Raw genomic sequence first — 26,701 nt, forward strand, 5'->3', positions numbered from 1 at the left:
CGGGGAGTCGATGGCCGATGCTGCCCGCCGCCGGGCCTGACAGCGGGAGGGGGCCGGGTTTGCTTCCCCTCAGAGGCGGAACCAGGGGCCCCGCGGGGCAGCGCCGCCCCCCGCCCCTCGTGTGGCCCCCCCTTAGGGGTGGGGGGCAGTGGCGTGAGGGGCGCGGCAGGCGTGTGGTGTGGGGCAGCGGGTGCCGGGGGCTGGGAAGCAGTAGGCTCGGGGCAGCCCTCGGGAGAGCCTGGGGGGATGCGCCCCCTCTCCCCCCCCCGTTTGGTGTTTTTCATAGTGTGAGAGAGACGGGGACAGCTCTTGGGTGGCTCAGGGAGAGCTCCGGCCTGGCCCAGCTATCTGCCGTGCTCGGGGTTCGTGTTGGGAAGGGCTGGGTTGAGCTTGCGAATTGCCTCTGCCCACTTGGCAGTGCTGAAGGAGCCTGGCACCCTCCCCACCAGTGCCATGGCTCCCTGTATAAAGCGAAGCCCCCAAACACAACCAGCGCAGAAACGGGGGTCTTCCCAAAGGCTGCCTCTTGCCAGGGGGGTCACAGGTGTAAAGCTCTCAGGGATAATGCTTTTGGAGTGAGAGTATCCACAGGGGAAGTGACAGGGATGTAACTGTGGAAGTCCCTCCTCTGCCCCGAGTTCGCATACATCTTGGGTGCCCACCTTGCTGCTCAGATCTGTCCCTGATCCCCTGTAGAGGGAAGCAGTGCCTGGTTTTGGGTTGGTTGTGTGCATTTGCTTTCTTTTTTTCTTTTAAAGAAAGAATCAAAAAGCCTGCTACTAAAAATAAGGTAATGAGCCAAACTGGTATGAGCTCTGTGAGGTTTTGCTCTCTTCCTGTTTGGGAAACCCGTGGTCTTGTCATGGAGGTGATGCAGTTACCTTGGTAGACATCCACTTCCTGGAAAGTGCCCCCACCCTCCATCCCCCTGGAAATGGATTTCTAGAAAGTTATAGGAAAAGAGGAGGAAATTTCCCTCCCATCCCTAGCATTCATATTCTCAGGAAGGTATACCGCCTCCTACCATGTCTTTCAAGACCCTACAAAAGGTGATGTTTTCCCAGTTTAACAGGTGCACATCAATAGGGCTGCTTCCTTGCAGACCTTTAGAGATCATTGAGAAGAAAATCTTTACATATAAATACCTAACTTTAAACTGGAATCGCAACTAAATTCTCTGACTCTAATGGTTTACGCAAATTTCAAATATAGGAAATTTATGCTTAAATCCAAACTTGTATTGATGCCCTCAAACAAACAAACAAACAAATGAGAGAGAGCTCAGATTACTGGAGCCAGCTGTAATACACTGTTTCACTTTCAGTGACCACAAAATCCAAAATGCTTTTAATTATAAAACAATAGCAGATGGATGCTCAATTAAGTCTCATACATTTAAAAAGGAGGGATTTCACTAAAACTAAATCAGGAAAGAAGCTAAAGGTACAGGTAGTTATTGTTAGGAAAAAAAAGAAAGGAAATGAAATTTGTTTTCTGAGGAGGGGGGTAGGGACTCAAAGGGAGATGAGTTATGGTTGGTCTCCATATGAAAACCTGAAATAGCTACTCTAGTAAATGCTATGGTGTAGAAAAAAGCCCTTAAACTAGCAAAGCTGCTGCTCTCTCTTCCATCAGTATAGTCAGGGTGTAGAGACAAGGGAGAAGTAGTGGAGACCTCAGATGAGCTTTCTGCGGTCAGGAGACTTTGGATGGACTTGGGTTGGAGTGTGTGAACAGTGAGGATCCAAGTAGTTTTACAGTTGCTGTTTTAATGTTTATGCTTTTGTGATATAACTTTGCTAAACCTGTAGGCCTGTTACACAACAGAACTGCTTGCAACTTAGTCTTTAATAGGGTCAGTTTAAGTACAAAGAGTATAGTATGGCAGCATGGATGCCCAAATTCTTTGCAACTGTTACCCTGCGTCCAAGCTAGCATAGTTCTCATCTGTGTCCTTTGGAGTGCCTTGTGTGTGCATATATTCTGTGTTTCTTCACACAACCTAGAAGCAGAATGTCTGAAAGGAGTTTGGCAGGGTGCTAATTTACTGGCTTAGTAAATCATATCTGACCACTTGAATAGGATTTATGTTACAGCCCTAGTTGGTTGCCCACTTAGAATTTTGGTCAGAATTTCCCCAGTGTGTATATACGTGCCTATTAAAATGGTCTTTCAAGCTTATTGCTGTCTATGACCATTTTAATATTAATATTATGAAGTTTTAGAGAGTGATTATTTCTAAGTAGGAGATCTCAGCTGGATATATTCAGTACGTTAGTTTTTTCCGTCTTGCCTTTTATGCCAAAAGCAACTTACTGAATTTCTTGAACTTTGAGAAACTTTTTGGGGTGTCTGTGTTTGGGAGAACCTTGTCCAGCTTATTTCAAATGTGATGGAAAACCTCTAGATTGGCAGGTTAGATTGGGGCCTATCTTGAGGCTTTTTAAACTGGGAGTGCTTTTGCACATATTTTCCTGTTTGTGCATTTGCCACATTTTCCCTCATGCATCCCTGTTATCTTTTATAAAAACAAGTATCTGGTTATCAGTGCCTCCTCTTAGTGGCTCAGTTTGAACTGGAAAAGAAAACTTCTAGGAGAAAACATAGTCCTAAATTCCCTTAATCCATGTGCATAATTATGTACTCAAACTTCCTACTGCTCTTCCTCTCCCATGGCTTAATTCCATTTTTAAATTACCTTCCAATAACTGAGAGTTTTAATTAGAAAGCGGAAGTGATGTGGGAAGGTGGACATCATGCACCTGTCATTCTGTTGCCAGGCAAGTCTGAGGAACATGAATCAAAAACAGTATCATAATATGACCTTAGCAATTGTTGTGGCATATTACCACTTAGAAGAGTTACACCAAGATGGAATTTGGACCTTGATAAAGTAAGCCTATGAAACTCCCTTGCGTATATAGATTGTTGGATCACTGGGTTTCAACAGGTGGGCTTTTTGGTGTCTTTCTGCTTAAGTACTGGTTTTTCACTGACTGGGCCTGGTCTGTCCAGGAGTTGGAGAGACTAAGCAAATTCTCCCGAAGCTTTATCTTTACTAAACAAACTTATTGTACTAAGAACTGCTTAGTCCTTGGTACGCTTTTAAAACATTTGTGTCCATGTACAAGTGTTCTAAACAGTTTTTACATGCCTGACAAATATTGAAGCAAATCTACATATGGGATCAGTGTGGACAGTACTAAAATATTCCATCCAGATATTCCATCTGGTCCTGTCCCACAATAGCTATTCATTCCCTCAATCTGCTGTGATGAGACCTATTGGGTAGGTGTTTGGGTAGAAGTTACTGCAGGTGAAGCAGTTCAGGGCAGCAGTGGTGTGAATATGGGACAAAACTGTAATGGCTTGGCACATCTACTGTGCAGGCAGTAAATCATCTCTGTTTAAACATGTTCTACCAATGCTACTACATGTTTTACTACCTCTGTACAGGGATTCAGTACTTTTAGGGCTTGCCTTTGCTAAAAGAGTTTTATTTTTTTTAACCTTGAAGTAGGTAATATGCATGAGCTAAAGTGTCTCATCGTTTTAGTATGTGTTCCTTATGGTTTAGTTTATGCATGTTAGCTAATCAAGGTAAAAAAACCCCAAGGTTATTGAGGATTTTTTTTTAAGTAGTTAGTTTACAGCCATTAGACTGTCTCATGCATCTCTTAAGTAATGGTTTTTTTTATTCTTGCCTACATCTCATGCCAGTAGCAGACTCATTACAACTTTAGGGGGAGATTGTATTCTGGGCATTTTGGGGATTAGGTAGGTATGTATGTAAAATGTTGTAGATAGATACAGAGTTGTCAGGGTCCTACAGAAGGGTGGCTGCAGTTCTCAGGTTACCCTGATCCTGGGTATTTGGCATAATTTCTATCCCTGGCTGAGAGTTTCATATTTGGATTTAAGCAAAGTTGACTCATAATGAACCAAGGCACTTGTCCCTATTGAAGGCTAAAGTACATAACAAGTTAAAGTATTTAAAATATGGTTTCACTCTGGGAAGTGACTAAAAATGTCATTGTGAAGTTCTAAGCTGGTTTCTAATTTTCAAACTGCCAGTCTAGAGAACATAGACCAAAATCTGAGAGAGAAACTGAATTCTTACTCTTTGCACATTATTACCGGTAACTAAGGTTCTCCCATCAGCATTAAGCCCTCTGACATCTGTGCATCTCTGCAAGCCATTTTCAATGGCTTAATTAAGGGTTTAATAAATAATTCCATTGCACAAGAAATAAGATGTCCAGTATGTTTTCTTAATGTACTGACTCAGCGGTACTGACAGGAACCAAAAGCTGGAGAACTTGATCGCGTAGATCAGTGGTGCTCAACCTTTGGCCCCATGGGCCAGATGAGCAGTTTGACGCTGGTGTGTGTGATAGTGTGTTCCATACTGTGTGCACCAGGATTGGACCCCATGTTGCCGCCAACTGGTCTCGTGTCTGGATTTGGTCCTGCCCACTGAGATTGGGCTCCTATGCAGCCCTCACTCATTAGGATTGAGCCCTGCATTGCCCCTGGGTGTTGGGATTGGGCGCTGTGCTGCTCAGCATGTGTGATCTAGTGTGCAGGGCCATGGGAGAACAGCAGTTATGACTGTGGGGAAGCAGTGACAGCATTATTTTTGGACCCATGGGGAGCACTGTGGGTTGGATGACACAGCTCTGGGGGCTGTATCTGGCCTGTGGGGCAGAGGTTGTGCACCCCTGACCTAAATAGATGGAGTTGCCGAGTATACACGGTGGGGAGGGGGGGAAGTTCTGTTGAGAGTGAAGGTGGTGGTGTGATTTAGTCAAGTAAAACTACATTTCAGCCTAAATATTGGAATTGTATGGGCGGGGGGGGGGGAAAGGGGTTGCAATGTTTTGGAAGAGGAACTCAGAATCATTACTTTAGCATACCTGTCTGTGAAATGATGGATTTTTATCAACAAAAAACCTTGAAAACAACTCTGTCAGTCTGAGAATCAGCGTAGCAAATGTCAGCTCAGGAAGGAATCTTCATCAAGAAAGCTATGCTTTACTTAAAAAACAACTCTACTCGTATCATGAGACAGTAAATAGTGCTGGTGTGCATCTATTAATGATTCCAACTACCACTCTAGAAGAGATGGGGTCAGAATTAGAGAGAGATCTTAGTAACTGATGGGTAGATTGTGTTTTGAAATTTCCATTTCATGTGGGGTGCCAGTCACAGAAATTGTTCTCAAAGGTGAACAGTTCAGGACAAATTTCTTAAAATTCTAAATATTTCTTGCACTCTGTAGATGTTTCCTTGCACAATAAAAATAACCCCCCCCCAAACTTCCTGCAACTTTTGAAGATATTCTGCTCAAGTTCTGTAACATCCAAATCTTATTACGGGGCCTTGGGCTCCAGAAAGTGTCAGTATATTAAAATCTTGTAGAACAGATGGGAAGTCAAAAAAGATTGTGTGTTTTTTACCATGTTAGCCAGTGAGAAATCATCATCTTTAAAGAAGTGATGTTTTTGACATAGCCTTCCTTGCTTATTCTGATGCAGTCCCCTCTTGGTTACCATCTAGCTCCTGCTACTTCTAAACCTTAGTTTACTCTGTACTGTTCCTCCATTCATCCATGTTCTCTCTATTTCTCTTTGCCTTACAAGTTTTGGGAACAGGGGCCTCCATCTGCTGACTATGACTTTCCTGTTGTGTGCCACAGCAGAATTGCCTTTATTGAGAATCTATAAGAGGCATTTCTAGGGTAGTTTTACATACCGATCTAAAATCCTTTGCCTAATTCCTACCATGTCCTGGTGGCAAGGAATACCCATTGATTGAGGTGCTAGCCTATGATACAGATATCTGGTTCTAATGCTCTAGTTGCCAGAGTTGTAGGCAATATGGTGCAAGGAGTGGATAGAGAAATGGGTAGAGGTACATGTTTGTCTTGAGTGGAGTCTATAGTTCTGCCATAAGGCACCTCTTCCATTTGACAAATGTGGTTCTTCAGACTGGTGCAATTACTATGTATTCCATGATAGTATTTTTTGTACCAAACTTGAGCAGGTCTGCAATTTCCTCTTAAGGGAGAGGCTCAAATAACTGAGAGTTTGCAGGAGTCATAGAGGGGGCCTGCAGAGGACAGGGATAGGAAAAGATGCACAGAGGAGACAGGAGATGGGATAAAAAGGCCACATAACACTTCAATGTTTAAAATGTTAACTTGTTACAGGGCTAAAAGACACTATCTCAGGCAGGTTGTGTAGTTCCTTTCCCTTCTAGCATGTGCACCATACGTGCAAAGGCCTGCAGAGACTTCCATGCTCGAATACTTATGTTACAATAACCATCATCCTATCTGTCAGAGCTGAACTGGTTGTATGCTGACAGTGAAAGGGAGTGGTGTAGAGCTGAGAACTTTGTGACCATAGACATCTTATTATTTAGCTGCAAAGATGTGAGTTGAGGCTGCAAGGAATGTAAATCGTGCCTTAACTGGTGACTTCCTCTTTTTAAAGGTTGTGTTTATAGGACATGGGTTTCAGTGACCAAATAGAGTTTGTGAGAATCTTAATTTGATGCCATTCAAATTGGAGAACGAGGCAAAAATGGAGAGGTGGTGGTGGTTACTTTTTTAGATGCCATACTGCTCCCACAATAGACTTCTATATTTTTGACTCTCTCTAAGGTCTTCCTTAGAGTGTGTATGTTAAGGAATATGATCCGAAAGAAATAACATACTATAGTGATAACCATCCTTATGTACAAAACGCTTGAGAGAGAAATTCTTTGGCTATTGACAACTAAAGCATGTTGTTGACACTTTGACAATAGCTCTCAGCTCTGAAACTATTTTAAAAGGGTCAGTGACTGCCATGTTTCCTTACCTTCATGTCTTTCAGTGGACTACTGAATACATACACACATCTACTTATTAATCACTCAGATGATAATACTGGAGCATGCTTATTGAGCTGTCTATGCTAAATTTCCAACCAACAAAAATTCAAGCTCATCTTGGCTTACAGTTGAATATAATTTAACTGCAGTTTAACTGGACATGTTATGCATTTGACACCAGTGCCCACTCATCATCAGATGCATTACAACTCTAACCAATGTCATCTTTTTGTACAAAAATAAAGGACAACTTGTTCCTTGCCCCAAGAAGCTTATACGTAGTATGGAACCACTGGATACAACTGTATGGCCCATCATAGTGATTTTTTCCAAAATCTAAAATTCCCAATCTCTCAACTGTTAAATTTCTTAAAGAATGCTTGACACTATGGAATCCCATATGGGCAAAGGTCCTTACTAATAGTGTCATATGACACTAAACATTTTAACAAATCTGATTATCTTTATTTATTTATTGTGGGTAGGTCTATATGAGATGTTTATTGTAGAGTATGCTAATTACCTTTGCAGAAAACATCTTGCCATCTACATATGCAGGGCCGTTAGGGTGGAGTAAACTAATAAGCTCTACAGCAGGGTAATAATTGTAAATAGTAGTAAATAAGTACTATCCTTCTGCAGAGTTTCTTACTCCACAGCAGCGTGCCTGTAGATGCTAACCTAGCTGACTGGGGCACAAGGGTGCTTCAGTACGGGGGCTGCCTGCTGGCTAGCCCTGTACTAGGATACCTTCATGCCCCAGCCAGCCCCTCTACATCACATTGAACTGGGTTGGAACAGCCCCAGACTGGCAGGCTGACCCCTCCTCCTCTTCTCTCCCCCGTCCTTCCCCTCCCCCCTTAACTCCCCTGCCAGCTGAGGCTACTCCAACCCCACTAAACATGCTGTAGTCCCAGGCACACATTCAAACAGCGTGCCTGGAAGCAATACAGTCCAGTGCAATAAGCACTGGAGTGTGTTGCTTCACATTCAATGCATGTACAATGCATTTATGTATTTAACCGTGTTTAGTTGGTAAGAAACAGACCTGTCTAGTTCTCTTCCCTCCTGTATGTGCCTGTGTTTTGTACCTTTCTCCTCCCACACAATAGTCCAAAGTCTGTGCTTGGGTTTCTGATCATACAAGGAAATATTAAAATCTGGTAACCAAAACTCTTCTAAATGTAATGACCTGCCTAACTTCTGATGCCATCCTGTTTTGTTCACATAGTAAAAATCCCCACCAAAATTTATTATGAGCTGAGCATGCTTGTGTATGCGTCTTTTTTGAAGCATCTTCATATCCCAATATTCATACAGGTACTTTTCATTGGAAGTCCGTGTTCAGAGAGCACTGCGAAGTACAATTATTTCCTGACTATTTTTTTTCTTAATAATAATCATTAATGTTGTTTCTAGAAACCCAAATTTTATATTAAAATATTTCTTTCCTTGCCAGGTTTCTTCTCTCATCTGTCTGGCAGACCATCGTGTGTTGTTTTTTTTTAATGAATGGCTTATTAAGATAATTGTTAAAAGCAGTGGTGCTCAACCTTTTTTTTACAAGCAGGACAAATAATAAAATCAGAATTTTAGAAATGGGCTGAAAAACATTGTTGGAGTTCTGTGTACATGGTGAGCTTTCTAAGCTCACCAGTTGTTAGTGTGGACTGGCCAGAGCCACTGCATTTGCATGGTTCCAGAGTCCAGGGGATAAGCGCTGCCGCTGCTCGTCCCCTCTCTTTCTCTGCTGTGGCAGGGGAGAAAGAGGGGACAAAAGATGGCCTGTTTATCCAGTCACGCAAAAGTAGTGGCTGTGGCCATAGCTCACGCTGACGTACTAATGAGCTCACATTGCTCCTTGTAGACTTAGAAGCCACACTGACACAGTGATGGGCTGTTCACACCGGTTTTGCAGGCCACATCCAGCCTGTGGGCCATAGGTTCAGCACCACTGGTCAAAAACATAATGAGCTCTGAAGGAAAATGGACTTAAGTACAGAACTTTGTTATTTTTCCCTACTAACTGACCTCAGACAGGTATTCACCACAAATGCATTTTAATCTTTTACGAATCTAGAACTCTTAAAGCTTTGCATAGCTAACCATAGGTTTATAGGACAGGTTGATGAATATTGTTTAAAATCTTCCAGGACTGGCAAAGTCTCCTTGTAGGGATGTAGCTGATAGCAGGAAAATAACTCTTTTTGCAAGTGTTTATTAAATCAGCATCTTAAATGACATAAGTTATATGGTGAAATTAGTCTTTTTACTAATGGCAGGCGAGGTTCTTTGGATAAATCTGATATCTTTTATTAGACCAACTAAATAATTGGAAACATTTTTCTTAGCAAGCTTTCGGTTTAAAAACCCTTCATCAGGCCGAGGAAGCGTCTGTAGTTGGTGTGTGCTCTTCTTGGATGGAATGAATAGTAAAGAAGGCAGAGACTAGTGAGGAGTCAGTGGGTGAGACACAGGTGGGTGGGGGGATAGGTACGGAGAATGTAGCAGGTAAATAGTGGAGAGGTATCTGGGGAGTCAGATGTCAAGCAGGCTATAATGTATCATAAAGCCAATGTCTAAATTTAGTCCATCTTTTTTGTGTCCAGGGGGTTGATAAAGTGAAGTTCATAGGCTCATCTATGAAAGGTGTTTTGTAAATTCATTTTACTAATAGAACTTTTGTCAATGTAGGGAGGATTTCTACTAGCACATATTGATTAGGGGTGATGTATTTTTTGGACTTCTAACTAATGTAGCTATGACAACATCATTTTTTAGTCCAGACCAGGTATGAAAATCTCTCCTGTTATCTACAGGTTGACCATATCCATTGATGCAGGAAGCATGGCATGCTGCATCCCAAAAATGAAAGCATTCAACATTTTAGACTTAATCTACTTTTTTCCTATGTTTTCTCTTCATAAATTTTATTATGCTTGTGTTCTGAGGTGTTTTTAGGATTTTATTCCAAGTCTTCCATTAATTCATGTAAGGCTTTGCATGAATATTCACGGTGTTGATTCCCTTGTTTCTGTCCTCCACCACTTCACATGTAGTTAATGTTGTAACACAGATTTTCCTTCCTTTTTAAAGGAGGGGATGACCGCCGGGTACTGCTTTGGCAAATGGAAGAAGCCATCCACTCCAGAGTCAAACCAGTTCAGCTGAAAGGGGAGCATCATTCTAACATCTTTTGCCTGGCTTTCAACAGTGGCAACACAAAAGTATTCTCTGGAGGTAAGAAGGATCTATGAAAAAGAAACTTGGCCTGCAAAAAATGAAGTATGGACTCTCTAGTGTAAGAACCATAAACCAGATTCTACCTTCCACAAAAGCCTTTGACACAAAATTTGGAACAAAAAGGGTCTTGAAGCTGTGCTGAATGACTGAGGATTCCCCTGGAACAGGGAATGGTTGAAGCTGAGCTGGCATAGGGTACTCTCTACCATCACTCCTGTCCCCTACTTTTTGGGAGAGGCCTAAGCAGGTGTAGGTTGCTCTAAGATAAAATTGGGTCTAAATCAGACCCTGCTGTGCCACAGACAGAGAAATGGTAGGTGGTTAAAAGTCTCCTTTGTCCTTCCCTCTTCTCAGCTTCACCAAGTAAAGCTTTGACTCAGCTTAGGCAGGCCCTTCATCTAATGTGTCTCTAACATTCCTTGCACATTTGTGGAACTATACACAAATATTAATCAAGGGGGGGAAACAGAACTTCCATTAGAAGCCATCAGTTCAAATTCACACTGGGTTCATAACAACCAAAAGCCATTGCCATCTGGTGACTTTTTTTCTTTGAACCAAGCTCATGATCTCATTTCAAGGTCTCAGTAGACAAGGTGTCTTTGATGATATTCTACCATATTTGGCACTGATTGGTTCTGTTGTTGGTAGTCTTATATCCCTTTGGTAATTCAATTGTTTAAAAATTGAACTTCTTTCACTCTTAAATTTTAGGGTTAATGTTTGCTGGGATGAGCTAGAAAAATGCCTGGTATTGAAAGGTTTACCAGTGCTAGATTTCTGTCCTTTTACTTTATTATGAAACTTTTTAAAAGGGGGGGGGGGCATTTATCAGTGAATGGCTCTTTGGAGGCGTATTAAAATCTGGAGTCTTCTTTTGTGATGTACTTCATTTCCCACTCTAACATGATTAGTAAATGAATATATAGTTTGGCTTATTTGTTTTGAGCATCCATTCTTGAGGCTTCTGAGCATAGTCCGTAATTGTCTTTTTCCACTGAGATTTGTGAACTTAAAACCAGTTCCATGAACTGATTTGCAGATGCAAATGGTGGAAACTGTTTTTCTCTTATGCTGTTCTGAAATTTTAACACCTTTTTGAAAAATAACATGATCTAGTTTGAGACTGAGTGAGTGACTTTGCCCTTGCAAATTAGACATTGAGAAAGCAGGAATCAAAAAGGAAAAACCTTCCCCTGGGTTCAGGTGTTTTGACTTGGTTGTGGTCTGTGGTACATTTATTGCTGATTAGTGTTTTATATCAGATGCCACAAACATACTACTTTCATCAAACCAGTATGAGGCATATGGTGTTTCCTGTGCATCCAAGGTAAAATTTGGGTAGGGGGGTAGCAATTTACTTTAGACCACACAAGTGACTGAGAGTCTGACTCCCGGGTCCTGTATCCATCTATATCAGTGTTTTGCTGTATGACTTTGGGCAAGTCTCTCATGCTCTGTGCTGCCTCCATTTTTATATTCAGACTTATTTTATTTTATCAAGAGCTCTGAGATCCTTGAAAAGTAAGACGATACTGCAAGTTTTTAGGTTTTTTTCCATATGCAATTCCATAGTAGCATTTTGAGTTAAATGTATTATCTGATTATATTTGTCAACTGAAAAGATAAAAATATACACAGTTTGCACAAATTGCATCAAGTTTGTGGAGCTCTTAGTTCATGGTGACCAGTGGAAAACTTCTCTTCAGGGTAAAATGTCTGACAACTAGTGTAATAGAATTTTGGCAGATTTTTCTCAAAGCAGTTGTAGCTTTCCCTTTGCCCCTACTCACTCCTCCCCCCTCACCTGGAATGTACGTACTTTATGTACAAAATAGCTCATCCAAAAGATCTCAAAGCAGTATGTGTGTGCATGTGTATATAAAAAAAATATATTCTGTTTAGCTGTTTGTAAAGTGGAGGGCAAGAGCAGCACAGTAGTCTCTAGAGAGAACTGAACCAACAAACCAGGCAAGCCACTTCTTATATGAAAGTGCTACAGACCCTTCCGTATCTGCATATATATAAAATATGAGCGTATGTTCAATTTAATATCCAAAAGATCATAACTTCATGGTAATCTGTTTTCTGCCTTGGGTAGATGGAAAAACTGAACAAACCCTGGAAAGAACTGAATTTGTAGCTTCATAAAGGCCTGGCATAAATTTGGTGCATAAGCTATCGAGCCAGACCTGTCTGTGTGTGCGGTGTGCTTTCCCCACTGGTATGATTAAAAAAGAATAGTGGATACTTTTTGGCTTTTCCTGCTCATAACCAGTGTTATCAAAAGGAAGATGTTGTGAACGAAATGGAGGAATGATATGCAGAACTCTTCCCAGGTTATTCACTAAACATTATGGACCTTCTCTGGTTAAATATTACAGTGTAATCCAGTGCTACTTAGCTGAACCATAGTGATACGTCCTTCAGGGATAGTCCTCACTATAAGCACTAATTAGGATGTCCATGTAAACCAATCAGCTGGTAACCAAGCCTTGGTCCCCACCCCTTGTCTCTCCCACTATGCCAAAAGACCAGAGATGGAGACAAGCTATGTCTTGGGGTGGGGGTGAGGGTTGCTTTCTAACTTCAGTCCTGTAGCTTGTGAAGGGAACAGAAAGCTGGTTCCTTAACTGCTAGCGGACTTAAGATAATGGTTTCCTCTCCAGTTGATCTGTATGCATATATAAGTGTTTGTTCTTTCCTTTGGAAAATCTAGACTATGTTCTTCACTGCTGTAATTTCACGGAGTTAGTATAGTTTTGATTACTATAAACTTTGCCCTTTATGTATAAGTAGCTTGATTATTGTAACGGGAAATAAAAATCATTGCAATACTCTAAGGCTAGCATGATTATCTCACTTGTGGAGATGTATATAAATCTTTCATCCTGTTAGTCGGAGGTAAACTTTCTCAAGTTTCTTGTTTGAAAGCAAGCAGTTTGAAACATATAGGGCAAACCAAAACCAAGTCCTCTTTATCTAAAACGCATAAGAACTTATGTATTCTTGTTCCTTTTGAAACCTCCCCACATCCTCACTTATGCTTATGCATGATGTGGGAGCTTTACCATTCAGTAGATGGCATCACAACAATACAATGGATGAAATTGGTAGGACTAAGGATTCATCCTTTTTTTTTTTGTACCTTTCTCCTCTAAATAAATAGTGACTGCATGTCGTGCTACCTACCTATGAAAAAGTGCCAAAGGTGTATGCTAGTGCTTGGTATGGAGACTGGGGTTTGGTAGGGAACAACCTCCCAGCATTAGAAGTTGGGGTCCAAATAACTAGATGCTTTTTCTTTTTTTGTGGCTGCAGCCATGTGAAGAGTCAGAATCCCATTTAAAGGATGTGATCAAAGGAGGTTTATCTTATTTTCATATTAATTAAAAAAAAACAAAACAATACTGTAGTGTGGGTGCAGCTACATGACTGTGATTGCAGCAACACTGAACATTGTTTTGCTGACAAGCCAAGTGCACTGAATCCATGGCTTAGGCATTAAAACCATGATAGCATCTTTTCTGCCCTTTCTTTTACTCTTGAAATTAGTTTGACAATTAAAGCTTTCTTTATAAGGCAGAAAGGGGTAAGGGGCAAGAAGCTTTTTATGAAACCTGAAGATTTCCCTTCTCTTCCCCACCTCCCATACACCAAAACTGTTCAGAACTGACAAAGAATTATCAGTAATACTCCTTAGTGAACTGAAAAATTGATTGTTGAGCATTGTGAGGCACACTGCCTCCTCATTGAGATTGCATGCCTCTAGTGCTATACACAAGGAGACTGACCTACAGCCTCTCACTGAGCAGGGTGCTGACCACTCGGCAACCAAGCTGGTTTCCTGTCCACTGTACTTTCATCTTCCAAATTAGAAATTGCGGTCATTGTTTTTGGGTTTTTTTCCGTTTTTTTTCATTATAAAGTGTTAATCACCAGTACATGATGTTAAGTGTTTATATTTCTCTTTATAGGCAATGATGAGCAAGTTATACTCCATGATGTTGAAAGGTAAATACATAGTTTGTGTTTCCACTCCTTTGTCAGCTTCCTAACATTAGTCGCTGGAGGCAATTCTAGTTCCAGCTGATAACCTATAAAGAAAGCAAAGATTGTATTAAGCCCAAGGACTACTTTATTTTAAATTTAACCTTGGGAAACTTTGGAGTAAAAATGTTGACTTGTATTTTTTAGGGTTTTTTTTTTAAGTTTTGTAATTCATATCTTGCAGAACAAGAAGGCAATTCTTTATAAATATAGAGGCTCTTCTGAAAAAAGCATAATATGTTTTAAGTGGGGAACTTTAGGTTCAAGGCGCCAGATATTTAATGGCTTTCTAGCACCTAGCTGGATTTGAATCCACTAAAATGAAAAGGAGTTAAACTTCTAATCTAAATCTTCAGGTACCTAAAATGCTCTTAAAAACTGTCCACAATGGCTTGATTCTCTCTTTCTGGTCACTTTGTGCCAAAACATCAAAATAAGGCAAATTGGTCTTTATAGATCCTATTGAATGGCCACCTGCTTAGAAGGGTTAGCCCAATTAAGCATAATTAGGGATCTGTGTCTAAGTATCAGAGTTGATCAAATCCACCTCTGAGAGAACCTGTATGATTTAGATTGAAAATTATACCTCAGAAATCAAAAGTAATTTTTTTTGTCCATACCTGCTGTTTAAGTCCCATAGACTATGAAGCAATTGTGTCTAACTTGCATTAAAGAAAAATTAAAACAAAGACCAGGCAAGAACAACTACAGGTATAAAAACAGAGAGAAATATAAAACCTTAAATCTTTGTGTTTCCTGAGCCCTGGTTAGCCCTGTATAATGATTTGAAGTATTTCTTGCTTAGCTTGTCCAAAAATGTTTATGTTGCATGAGTCACAAAATAACAAAATTCTCTTAAGTGTCTTAACTGAAATTTGTGGGGGGGAGGTGGGGAGACCATAGTAGCTGCGTCTTCAGCTACATTTCTAGTAGGAATAAAGTCTGTCACTTTTTTTTTTCTTTTTTTGCCTCCCTTCCCCTCAGTGTTGTTTGCTTTTAAGTCTGGGAGTGTCAGAAGCTCATAGATGAGGGTTTATGCATCCTCTCTATTAGTTTCTATAACAACTTTATGCTGCTGGCTCTTTCACAGAAAAATGTTCATATGTTTTTTCTCCTTAAGGATTATAATTACAGCCCTTTAACTTTGTGCATTCATAACACATTTGATTTTCGGATACATCATGTCCAGCTGAAATAAGTTTGAAGCCCTCTTTTACTACTGCAGTACAATTATCTGCTTCATTTTCTGCAGGGAACCCAATTAGTCTGATATCCTAATGCTGATGTAATCCTCAAGAATCTTACTCTGCTTAACACTTTCATTTTCTTTAATGATGCCTGTGCATACACCAGTTCTGTCAACTTCCTTTGCATGCATTTAAGTGGCACTTTTTGCCTCTCTGTTCTTGGCCTCTAAATTATCAAAGCTTCAGGTTAATTATCCATGAAACAATTAATAGCTCTTTCATTTAGGAAGCAACTATAATGTGGACATTGCATTAATTTTAGACATGAGCTCCTTGAGGGATTTGCTGTGCCCTGGAGTGTCTGCCAGGTGGATGGCATCTGGGTTCTTCCCTAAAAATTACAGCAAACCGTAGGCTAAAATAAGTACTTTCTGGCCTTTTAAAATAGCAAGATTTTTAACAGTCATAGCTAGGCATTCCTTTTCCCCTCTCTTTTTAAGGTGACCTATAAAGTTGGCAAGGGGAGCAAACTGAGTTTCTACCTTTTTTTTCCTCCCCTGTTGTATAATAATAAAGGCTAGGACAGGGGTGGGCAATTTATTTGAGTTCAAGGGCCACTTGAGGAGTTTTGGAGAGCTGTTGTAGGCCAGGTCGTCACCCCTCTCCTCCCCAGGCAGCAGTTCACCAAAACTCCCTAAGTGGCTTTGCTTTGCACTCAGCCAGGCAGCTGAGATGGGACCTTGGGCATGGAGCAGTATCTGGGGCAGGCAGGGCCAGGGCTGGGATCATAGGGCTGTGACAGCGCAGGGCCGGGGACCCAGGGCAGAGCCACAATCCACTCCCCATGTGGTCCTGTGATGGGTGCTGGTTCCATGGGCAAGGGCATATGGGTAACAGATTGCAGCTCAGCCACAGCCCCACGTTGTCATTGCCCCATGATCCCAGCTCCACCTGCCCATCCTGCTATGACGCTGCTCCCTGCTCAGCCACAGCCCTATCCTGTTTGCCTAGCCATGCGCCCCCACCCCCATGGGTCCCACCCCTGCTGGTGGGTGCAGGATGGATGGGCTGAGGTGTCCAGGCAGTGGGGCTGGGGCTGGTGGTGTTGGAGACGGTGGCAGTTGGAAGGAGCCACTGCCGCCACCCGGGTTGCCAGGAAGCGAGTCTGGCCACTGTGCCACCCCAGCCCTACTGTATGCTTGAGGGCCATGGGTCTGGCTTAGGATTCTTTCCTGCTTGTTTTTATATGTAAAATTTACGTCTCTTCTACAGTGGAAGACTCTTTCAGGCTTAGAGAAATAGTCACATTGCATCACAAGAGCCATCAGGAAAGCAGAGCAGTGAACACTGCTTAACCTCTTGCTTTTTTGTTACCGCAATGTTTATCAGTCATTGAAGTTAAAAGACTCTTTTGTTAAAGAATCCACACCTGCTTTGACTTTTTAGCTATCCTCAGAGTCCCAGAAAATCCTCCAAAAACAAGGGAGAGCAGATCTTTTATACTGATGATACTTTTACATTAAAAGTCAAGCAGGAAAAACTAAAACCAGAACACTTTAATATATTTTCACACATTCAAAAAAGCAGAGAAAGGCACAAACTCAACTTAAAGATCACCTTTCTGAAATGGGTTTGATCTCCAGAATTCCGAAAGTTATTTTATATTGATGTATTTAGTCTCCTACTCCTGAAAAACGCATCTTCCCTTATTGCCTTTGGCTCCATTCCTGCATTTTGTTCTTTTCATTTAATAGGTCCTGGTGCCGCAGTAGCACTGTTTGGTAAAATTGAGGCCAGGTTTATCCCTGGTATTATAATGTTGATGGGTTTAATCCTATTAACTCATTTTATAGTATCTTATGTACCTTCTTAAATGAGCAAGAGAAATACTAAAAATGAAACAGTTGCTTGTAAACTTTTGAAACATGAAAAGAAAGAGAAGCTTACCTCACTGCAACACTTCTCTAAAGCAAGATCATTTTTGTAAACATCTGTGTATTCTCAAAGTTTATAGCATGTGTGTAATGTGAGTGTTTTTGTTTTTGTCTTGGTATGATGGTGTCTGGTACACGATTATATTTTTAATATCGTAACAAACATTTATGTTTTGATTTGAGCAGCATTATCATTGTTACTAAACTTTGCCAAATAACACAGCTTTTGGCCACAGACAGGCATTATATTTCTACCAAGAGAACTGGAGTTCTCCCATATACAAACTACAAGCATTTATTGATTTTTCTCGTATGGAAAACATGCCATATCCAGGTGTTAATCTGGAAGACTTCCCTTGCAAGAGAGACTGTTTCGCAAGAATGAATGTTTATACATTTCCTTCCTGGTCTGATCTGGAAGGCGAGGTCTAGTCCAGGAGGGGAGCTGTAGGGTAAAGCCCACAGCCTAGGGTCCCCAGTCTGAGGAGTAGTTAGGGGGTTTGCCCAGATGCCCCCTGCACTCTGTCCTCTCCTGCTCAGTGGGAGTAAAGGAGCAACCGATCCTTGCTCCCTTCATGCTCCTTAGGTTGGGGTCCCCACTCTGAGGCTGTAGAGGGGAGGTACCCCACTGCTCCCTTTACAGACGTTTAAAGGCTTTGAGGCTGGGTGCTGAGCCAGGGAGATCTTCTGCAAGGCTGAGAGCCCAGCTGGGCAGACCTGCAGCAGTTTTAAAAGCTGGGGATCTCAAAACTGGGGTCAAGGTGGCTCTCCCCAGCCCCACTTCCCTGTACCCTGTTCCCCAAGCTACACACCTGGCCAGTTAAAAACCTGGGGCTGCCTGTTGACAGCTTGCTCCCTACCCAGGCAGGGAGAGAATGGTTTATCAAGTAATGAGCTCCCTTAAGGGCAGACTCGGCCCAGGGAGAAGCAGACTAATGCCCTCTGGCTGGAGAGCTGCATAGATGAGCTTTCCAGCCAGGGGGCTGGAATGTGTGCACTCCTGCCCCCAGGCTGTTTTTCTGTTGGTACGGATTTCTCTGAAATTCTTGCCGGTAGAAATGAACACCTCTTCAGGACCATGGCTACAAATCTTACTTGCCTTCCAAAACAGCCTGGCTCTCCCACCAAAATGTGTGTGTGTATATGAATGTATGTATCAAGAGAAGGGAAAATAAGACATGTGTTTCTCTTTCAGCACTGAGACCTTGGATGTGTTTGCCCATGAAGATGCAGTGTATGGCCTTTCAGTGAGTCCAGTGAATGATAACATCTTTGCCAGCTCATCTGACGATGGCCGGGTTCTCATTTGGGACATCAGAGAGTCTCCCCATGGAGGTGAGAGCTGTAGGCAGAAAAGAGTAATTTAGGAATTGGTATTTTTTGGGTATAAAAAAGCTCTTGTTTTAGAAGATGAAGAAGGATGAGTGCACTGGATGACTTCTATGGTCATGTCCTATGTAGCAGTCATCTGAATTATTGTAACAATATGGGAATGCCAACCTGAAGTAGGTGTAGGGGTTTGTTTGTTTATTTTGTTTTTAAACTCTCAAATACCTTTTTGTGTGTATGAATGAGTACACACATACACTTTCCTGCATGCTTTCGGGGGGCTTCTGTGTCCTATGAGCTGCTGTATGTGAGCAGTTCCCCCTTTATTTTTGTCCTTTGTAAAGGCACAAGATGTAAAGTTTCATGTATCTTTAAAAAAAAAAAAAAACCAGATTAGTCCTAGAGTGCCTTATTCCTAGTGGTATAGTTCTTGCATACTATCTCTGCTTAAGTGTCCAAATTGAGTATTGTCATGTTTTAACAAATTTCTGGCAGTATTAGAATTTATATTTCCTGGGATTAGAAAGTTTGGTTTGGGATAGCTACAGCATCTTGTAGCGTATTTAATCCATCATTATTAGTATGAATTCTCAAGTCCTTCCTAATGTGTTTGTTTTGTTTTGCTTTTGATTATTTTTTATGGGGGGAAAGGCATACTAGAAACTTAATTTGGGTTATTAGTAACTGGGTTTTTTTTTTGTCATCGTAGGAAAGTAGTGCTGGAAGGGACCTCACAAGGTCATCTAGTTCAGCCTTCTCCCCAAAGCAGGATCATCCTTGACTAACCCAGCCTAGTGATGTATCTGTCTAACCTGCTGTTGACATTTCCAGGGATAGGGATTCCACAGCTTTTCTAGGTAGCCTGTTCCAATGTCTGACCACTCTTGTAGTCAGAGAGCTCCTCCTAATCTTTTGTCTTCACTTCAATTTCATCATCATTCCCCCTTGCATGCAATTTTCTTTAGTGTAGAGCTGCTGTTTGTTTACGAACAGTTTTCTTACACTTATAAAGAAATTATATAAAAATGTGTAACCCTTCTTGCTTACAGATGCAGTTGTGTGGCATTGTTGACTTAGTTTCCCCCAACAGTACCTCAGTTTAACAGGAGGATAGGAAGATTTATGTGTAAATAAGTCGCATTTATCCAAAGAGCAAGCTGCAACCCAGCATGGAAACCTGCTAATACAATTACCCCTTTGAACAGTGCATCTTAAAACCCCAACTCCAAATAGTCTCACAAGGACCCTCCAGGGTGAGAATCTTCACCTTGTGCACAACCTAAGCTATCCCAGATGGCACAAGGACTTCCACTACCCCATAGTTGCATTGATCACACTAGTTTCTGCAGCATTGTCAGTGCTACTCACTCAGGTCCTGCTGGGGTCTCCTTGTTGGGAAGTCAGTCCTCCAAATGCTCCCATGTTACAACTCATCTTTCGCACTTCCCCTCCTGCTATCTCTCAAAGCAGCCTGGGAAGCTGTAGTTCAACCTGTCCCGTGTTCTTCATTTTCATGGGCTTTTCATAGCCCTGCCCACTCCCTCTCCTCTTGGCTGGAGGCAACTTTGTCAGCTCCCAAAGCAGGTTGGGAGCCTTAGTTCAACCCAGCTCCCTGGGTCTGGTTTTCCTGGACTTGAAGTGGCCTTGCTCTTCTCTGCTTACCTGCCCCTGGGTTGCAAGAGGTTATTACATAAGCATGCCTTTTGGTAGCTTCATAGGGAGAATACATTGGATTAGTTCATCTGGTAGGCTTTACTTCTGAGATTAATTGCAGTCATTGGCTGCAATTAGTTTCAAGTACCACCCTTCTTGCTTGCATTTTTTTAAACCATAGAACAGTGGTTCTCAAACTTTTTTGACTCGGGGCTCCCCTCTAACATTTTCGAAATGTGGCGACACCCCTGGGTGAGAGACACTGTTAAACCCAAGTTAGCTCAGTGGTTCTCAACTGGGTGCAACCACCTCCAGGTAAAACTGGCTCTGTACCTGGTACACAGCCAGAACAGGAAGGGATGTGGCATGTGTTTATGCTTCTCCTGCATTAAGGTTCTCTAACCCAGAAGCAGGCAGGAGAGCTGTCTCATTCTGCATTCCTGTTCCAATCCTGCATAATGTCTCATGGAAACAAATGCCTACTAGACAGGTGGAACTGTCCCATGTGTTTTGGTTTCTGGGAGGAGACTGAGGGGGTGTGGACCAGGAAGGGCTGCAGCCTTAGCCATCTCTCCTGCCTGCTGTAGAGTAATTGAATAACCTTCATGCAGGTGATATGTGTGCACATGCCACAGCCCTGCGCACAGAGCAGTTTTACCTGGTGGCTGCTGCAGCAGCACCTGTGTCCCAACACCCCTGAGGGGGTCTCGCAGCACCCTGCTTCAGAACCACAGCCCTAAACTAAATTGATTTTTTTGAAATATGTCCATACTGCAGAGAGTGCATTCATAGCTTGGGTTGGCTAACTGGTTAAAATAGTAGAAAGTAATTGCAGTTCCAACATCTATTATGTTGAGTAGCCAGCAAGAGTTCAGTTCAAGGCTTTAGTACAGAAATGTGATCTTCTAAGCAGAGTTTAAAGTCTGATTGTAATGCCTTTACTGCTCCTTTAACCACACTTAAGAGTGCATTTCTACAGTGTAGACAATGCTAGACTTGAAACCCATTTAGGAGTGCCTGTAACGGTGCATACAGAACAAACTAAACATCTATCTTCAAGATGACTAAAAGTCATTAATCTCGTACTATTTAACTTTTTATGTAGATTCTCAATATATTTTCAAGTTGCCATGTGATCTATGAATTTAACATGACAATGCAAAAAACATTTGTTACTTGAAGAGATTGTTCTTGTACTTAAGGAAACATGGTACCTTAATGTAGTGGTACAATTTAAGTGTTTCCTTTTCAAAAAGTAGGGTTGTGTTTGTTTTGTTTTCAAAACTAAATTATACTCCAATGAAAACAGTAACCACAGACTTTCTGAACTCCAACCCCCTAAAGCTACCTAAGAACTGCTCAGGTAGCTGTGAGGTCCAGTGGTGGGACATTCTGGAGCATGAAAGGAGAACATGAAGTTGGCCAGCATACTTTTTGGAAGATAGAAGGTGTGGTTAAGGAATGCATGGAGGAAAGGGATTTATTATATGGCTAGTAAGCTAAGTGCTTCATATAGCTTGGTTAGTGGTGACCTAGTTTGTCATCCTTTTACCCCCCTGAGCACTCCTTTTACCCTGAGCTAATGTAGGCTGCATGACCAACTGCATACCCAGGACGGTATGACCATACACCAGCTATGTAGCCACTATGTACAGGGTCCTGTATTGTCTTCCAACTCTATAGTTACTTGCATGACTTTATAGAGTTTTTAATGTTTACTAATGCATTTAAAATCTACGCTGCACAGTAAAGAGAGTTTGAAAATCAAACATTACTTGGAAGAGGAGAAATGTGTAAAAAGCAGTTTCATACAAAATATTCTGTTGCATTTTGGTGTATGCAAAACCTTTTTATTTTTTTTTAATTTTTATTCTCAACTTTGAAGTTGTATTCCTTAATAATACATCTCAAATAGCTCTGCTTTGGGGTAACTAGATTTATTGCACATGCACCAAATTGAATGAATATAGCAGTCTAAGAGTTGGAGACCTTCCGGGCCATTGATTTCAGATTCCAAGTATTGCAAGTAACCACATCATGTAAGGTTTTTTTTACAAACCAATCAAATTTCATGTTAAAATTTGCTAGTTTTGTAGGCTCTATGCGATGGAGAACTATTCTGGAACCTCACTCTTCTGTTAGACAATGCCACCCAATTTCCAACCTGAATTTGTAACCAGTTTATTTCCATTTGTTCTTGTGCCAACATTGTCCTTAATTTTAAATAGCCGTTTCCTTCCTACTGTTTATCCCAGATCTATTTATACAAAGCAACAGTATCTCTTCAGTCTTGTTTTGCCAGGCCAGTGATTCTCAACCTCGTTCTTGGAGATCCATTGAAAGGAGTACAACAGAAGTTGTTGGGAGATAAGCAGATAAGAGCAGACTCAGACTAGGTGGTGAGGAGATAAGCATATAAGGCATGCTCAGGCTCTCCCTACTTGACTGCTTTCCCACCCCCACTGCCTGGTCCCTCTGCAAGAATGTAAACATAGTAATACATCGGTTTTTGACATGAGGTGCCACTCAATTCACCAAAGTTATGGAGGGATCCTTTGAGTCTAAAAATCTTGAGAACCACTATGTTAGGCCAAACTTTCTTAGGTTCTCCATTCTGCTGATGACTCTGCTAGGTTTTCTTTGCATCTCTCTTCCCTTTTTTAAATTAATCTCTCTTGACCCAGAATCGTATGACATCACCTGGAATGCTGTGCGACAGTACCTTGCATAATGGCATTAATATTTCCCTATCTCTACTGGAAATACTTAGCCCAATAAACCCTTGAACCACACTTGCCTTAATCATGATCACATAATAGTGGTGGCTTGTAGTTATCCTGTGTAAATATTTTTCTGTCTCTAGACTGGTCCTTGAAGCGCTCCACTAATAACTTCCCTTCAGCTTGACCATCTTGACAGTCTTTCCCAGTTACTTGACCACCAGATAACGTATTTTGTGTGGAGATTTGCATAGTAACATGTGATAGTTCATAGTCAGCATTTTTGACTGCAAACAGTTCTGACAGAGTAGAGTGCTCACCAATATAAGTAATCCTGTTACCTTGAATAGAACTATTCATAAGAGTGGGTACTGTGCCTGTTGGTGCAAGCATAGTAAGTTAACCCTAAATGTCTGAAGAAATTATTTAAGAACAGGTCACAAATAAACTGTTAGATGCTCTTAAATATTCCATTTAATATTTAAGGGGGCATTCCATCCACTTTGATCCTCTCCCGTTCCAAATAACGTCTCTTGCTTAGTTTGTCTTTTGTAGGGTTTTTTTTTCCCCCTCTCCATTCCCACCCATTGAAACTTATTTTCTTTGGCTTTGGTGGAGGTAGTGTTGAACTTCTCTCAAGAAACAACCCATGTGCTATTACTGAGCATATGAGCTGCAACCATTACAAAGCATAGATGCCAATAACAAAAATAAGAATCTCCTCTTTCTTTGTGAAAGTGGTGTATCTCATTAATTTGGATGGTATAATCTAGTTTTAATTAGACAAGTTGTCATGCTTTTGTAAATTATGACAAATTGCCTTCCATATTACACTACTATATCTATAATGTAGGTCAAGGAAATTTGGATAAATAAGTATTCATTAAATGTAAATCTATTTGCTATTCGGAAACATTCCCAGCTCCTTCATTTGGTATTCTGTTCCTGTTTCAGTGTCTACATTCAGTGAATGGGGTCTACGTCTCTCAGTAGGAGCTTTCTTTTTTTAATGATTCAACATTGTATATCACAGCAGGGACCTGATTTGATGATGCGAACTTAAAGGATCATCCTTACCATGAGGCTACTTTTGAAACTACGTTTTGACCAGATCCAGCCTTAGTCCCTTTGGGTAGACTTGTTGGAACAAATATCAGTCCCTCTTCTCTCTCTCCTGGCAATTAGTATTTGTATTGGCCTAAAATCTAGCAGCCCTAATCACAGACCTGAGCTCTACTGTGCTGACCACAATAAAAACGCATGGGGGTGGGAAAAAGACAGTCCCTGCCTCAAATAACTTAAAAATGTAAGTGAGAGCAGGAATGGATAGATACAGGCAGATGTAAAAGAACATGGAAATAATTGGACAGCATTATTATTCTAAAAGGTGGTCTCAGCACACCAATACGCAAGCTAGTGTCAAGTTTTTGTAGACATCATAAAAACAAATGAACAAAAAAACAAATTTAGTACTGTTGATATTTGTGGGGAACTAACTTTGAACATAAAGAGCAGCATGGAAAATGCATAGATACTTGTTAGAAAATGTAGCAAGGGGGTAAAGGAGAATGGCACCCTGGGCTGGCCAGAGACGGGAGTAGACTTCTCTATAAACAGCACGAGAGATGGTACAGAGAGAATATGACATGAAGGTCCTTGAAAGTGAAGACAAGCAGCTTTTGTTGATTCAGTGGAGTAGGGAGGGGGCACAGTGGAGGGGCACAGAGAGAAGGTTGACATGATGAAAGCAGTAGGTTAGGAAAACCATCTTTGTCTCACTGCTCTGAATAAATACCAACAGGACAAGCAGTTGTCAAGGCCACTGAGAAACTCAAGATGATATGAGGAGTGTCTGAATGAACGTTCTAGTTGTGTTGGTAAATAAGAGAGACTATATTCTAGATATTACGCAGAAAATACCTGCAAGACTTAAATACTGTGATGATCTAGAGTAGGGGTGGCCCAAGTCTGGCCCGTATCGGGTCCCTCAGTGGTGTGTCCTGCCGCCCCCTGGGCAGGGCTGTGGCAGCTCTGCGCTGGACTGGCTTTAGGGGCTGGAACCAGCCCAGTCCCTGCTGCCACTGCTACCTCTCAGGGCACAGACCCTGGTGATTAACACCTCTGGGTCCTTTTTTAGTTCTTGAGCTTAAGCTGATCCGAAGCCCTCCACAGAAAAGAAGGTGCTGGAAACCGAGATATTAGTTTGTACAGGAGTCACTTCTGTATTTATTCTATGAATATGTTTAATGTTGAGTTGTTATGGAAGCTTGTAGTACTTGTCGATCATTGAGTCTGGGGCATGTGTATCTTGAAAGTGTTTGTGTCCAGCAGCTATTGGCTAGATCAAGGTTTTGGTTAGGAGATTATAGGGAAAGGGATGTACAGGAGGAGGGATGGTGAGATAGGAAAACAATAGTGGGAAAACGGGATTTTAAGAAGGGTGTGATCAACTCTGATAAAGAAACTTTTTTCATAACATTGGGAGCCCTTGTATTACAAACACTGATATTTTTTTAGGAGGCAGGCATGGAGTCTGTCTGTCACTTCATTTGTTGCCTTATCTGTATTTTACATATTTCTCAAGCACCTGTTACCTTTTTAGATGGTAAGTTTAGAACAAGTAGGCAGTGCTTGTGTGCTGTCTACTGCAACATGCACTTGTTCAGCTTGAGGCCTTTTGAGTACTACATCATTTAAAAGTATGGTAAGGATCTGCCACCTAGGTTGACACGAAGTAGGCCCTAAAAGCATTAACTCTACAGGGGGAATTGAGGAAGGTATGTTTGAAGGCAGTGTAATTTGAGGCCTACACTAGGAAGCATCACACAATTTTGGATATCTGCAAGCTTCTGGATTATTTTTTCCTCATAGTGGAGATTTACATCTTCAATAAAGAGATATTGTGAGGGTCCCTAACTTATTAACTGTTTTTCCCAAACCAGAGAAGTTTTCATGGAGACCTTCCCATCCATTTGTAATTACTCCACCTAGTCCTTATAACAACTGCATAAACTGCTTACACAAAAAAGTATCATTTTACAAAAAGCAGGATAAATGTTTCTCAATCCATAACATAATTTAACTGTTAGGAAAAAAAGAGGAAAAATGAACTCCATGAAATTTCTCTTTACATAGGTTGAAGATTAGGAAGAACTTTCTGACTTTGAGGGTGGTCAAGCATTGGAACAGGTTACCTAGAGAAGTTCTGGAATATCCATCCCTGGAAATTTCAAGAGCAGGTTAGACAGACACTTGGCTGGGATTGGTTTATTTAGGGATCCTGCCTTAAGCAGGGGATTGGAGTTGATGACTTCGTGAGGTCCCTTCCAGCCCTACTTTCTTGTGATCTTTTTTTTTGTTTTTCCTCTTATCATTCTTTTTATTAATATTTCTCTTCTGTGTGAGCAGTTTCTGTGGCTGCTTTAAGGACTAGTTGGAGTAATTGCACATGGATTGGAAAGTCACCATGAAGTTTCTGTTTTATTCAAGGTGCAAGCTCCACTACAAAAAAAAAAAAATACAAAAAAATACAAAAAAACCATAAGGGTCCATAGCTTATGAACTGTTTCCCCAAACCAATGATTTCATCCTTCTGTCTTAAGGAGCTTTAAATAGTGTGTCTGTATAAATGGCAAGACCTTTTAGTTCTTCTGTTAACCTTCTTTATGCAGAGTGATTTATTTATTTCTATTAAATGTCATATTGG

At 41.3% G+C, this 26,701-nt stretch overlaps 1 protein-coding gene across 1 annotated transcript in view; it reads left to right on the forward strand.

The window, feature by feature from the left end:
* Positions 1-26,701, forward strand: part of DCAF5 (DDB1 and CUL4 associated factor 5) — a 132,927-nt gene that overhangs the window by 384 nt on the left and 105,842 nt on the right. The window contains exons 2-4 of the mRNA XM_019519167.1: positions 9,976-10,119; positions 14,100-14,136; positions 18,489-18,628. Of these exons, the coding sequence (XP_019374712.1) occupies positions 9,976-10,119; positions 14,100-14,136; positions 18,489-18,628 (321 nt within the window). The remainder of the gene's footprint in view (positions 1-9,975; positions 10,120-14,099; positions 14,137-18,488; positions 18,629-26,701) is intronic.

Source organism: Gavialis gangeticus, unplaced genomic scaffold (assembly GCF_001723915.1).
Source record: "Gavialis gangeticus isolate Ggan-Ray unplaced genomic scaffold, GavGan_comp1, whole genome shotgun sequence".
In the NCBI taxonomy this organism is placed as follows: domain Eukaryota; kingdom Metazoa; phylum Chordata; order Crocodylia; family Gavialidae; genus Gavialis; species Gavialis gangeticus.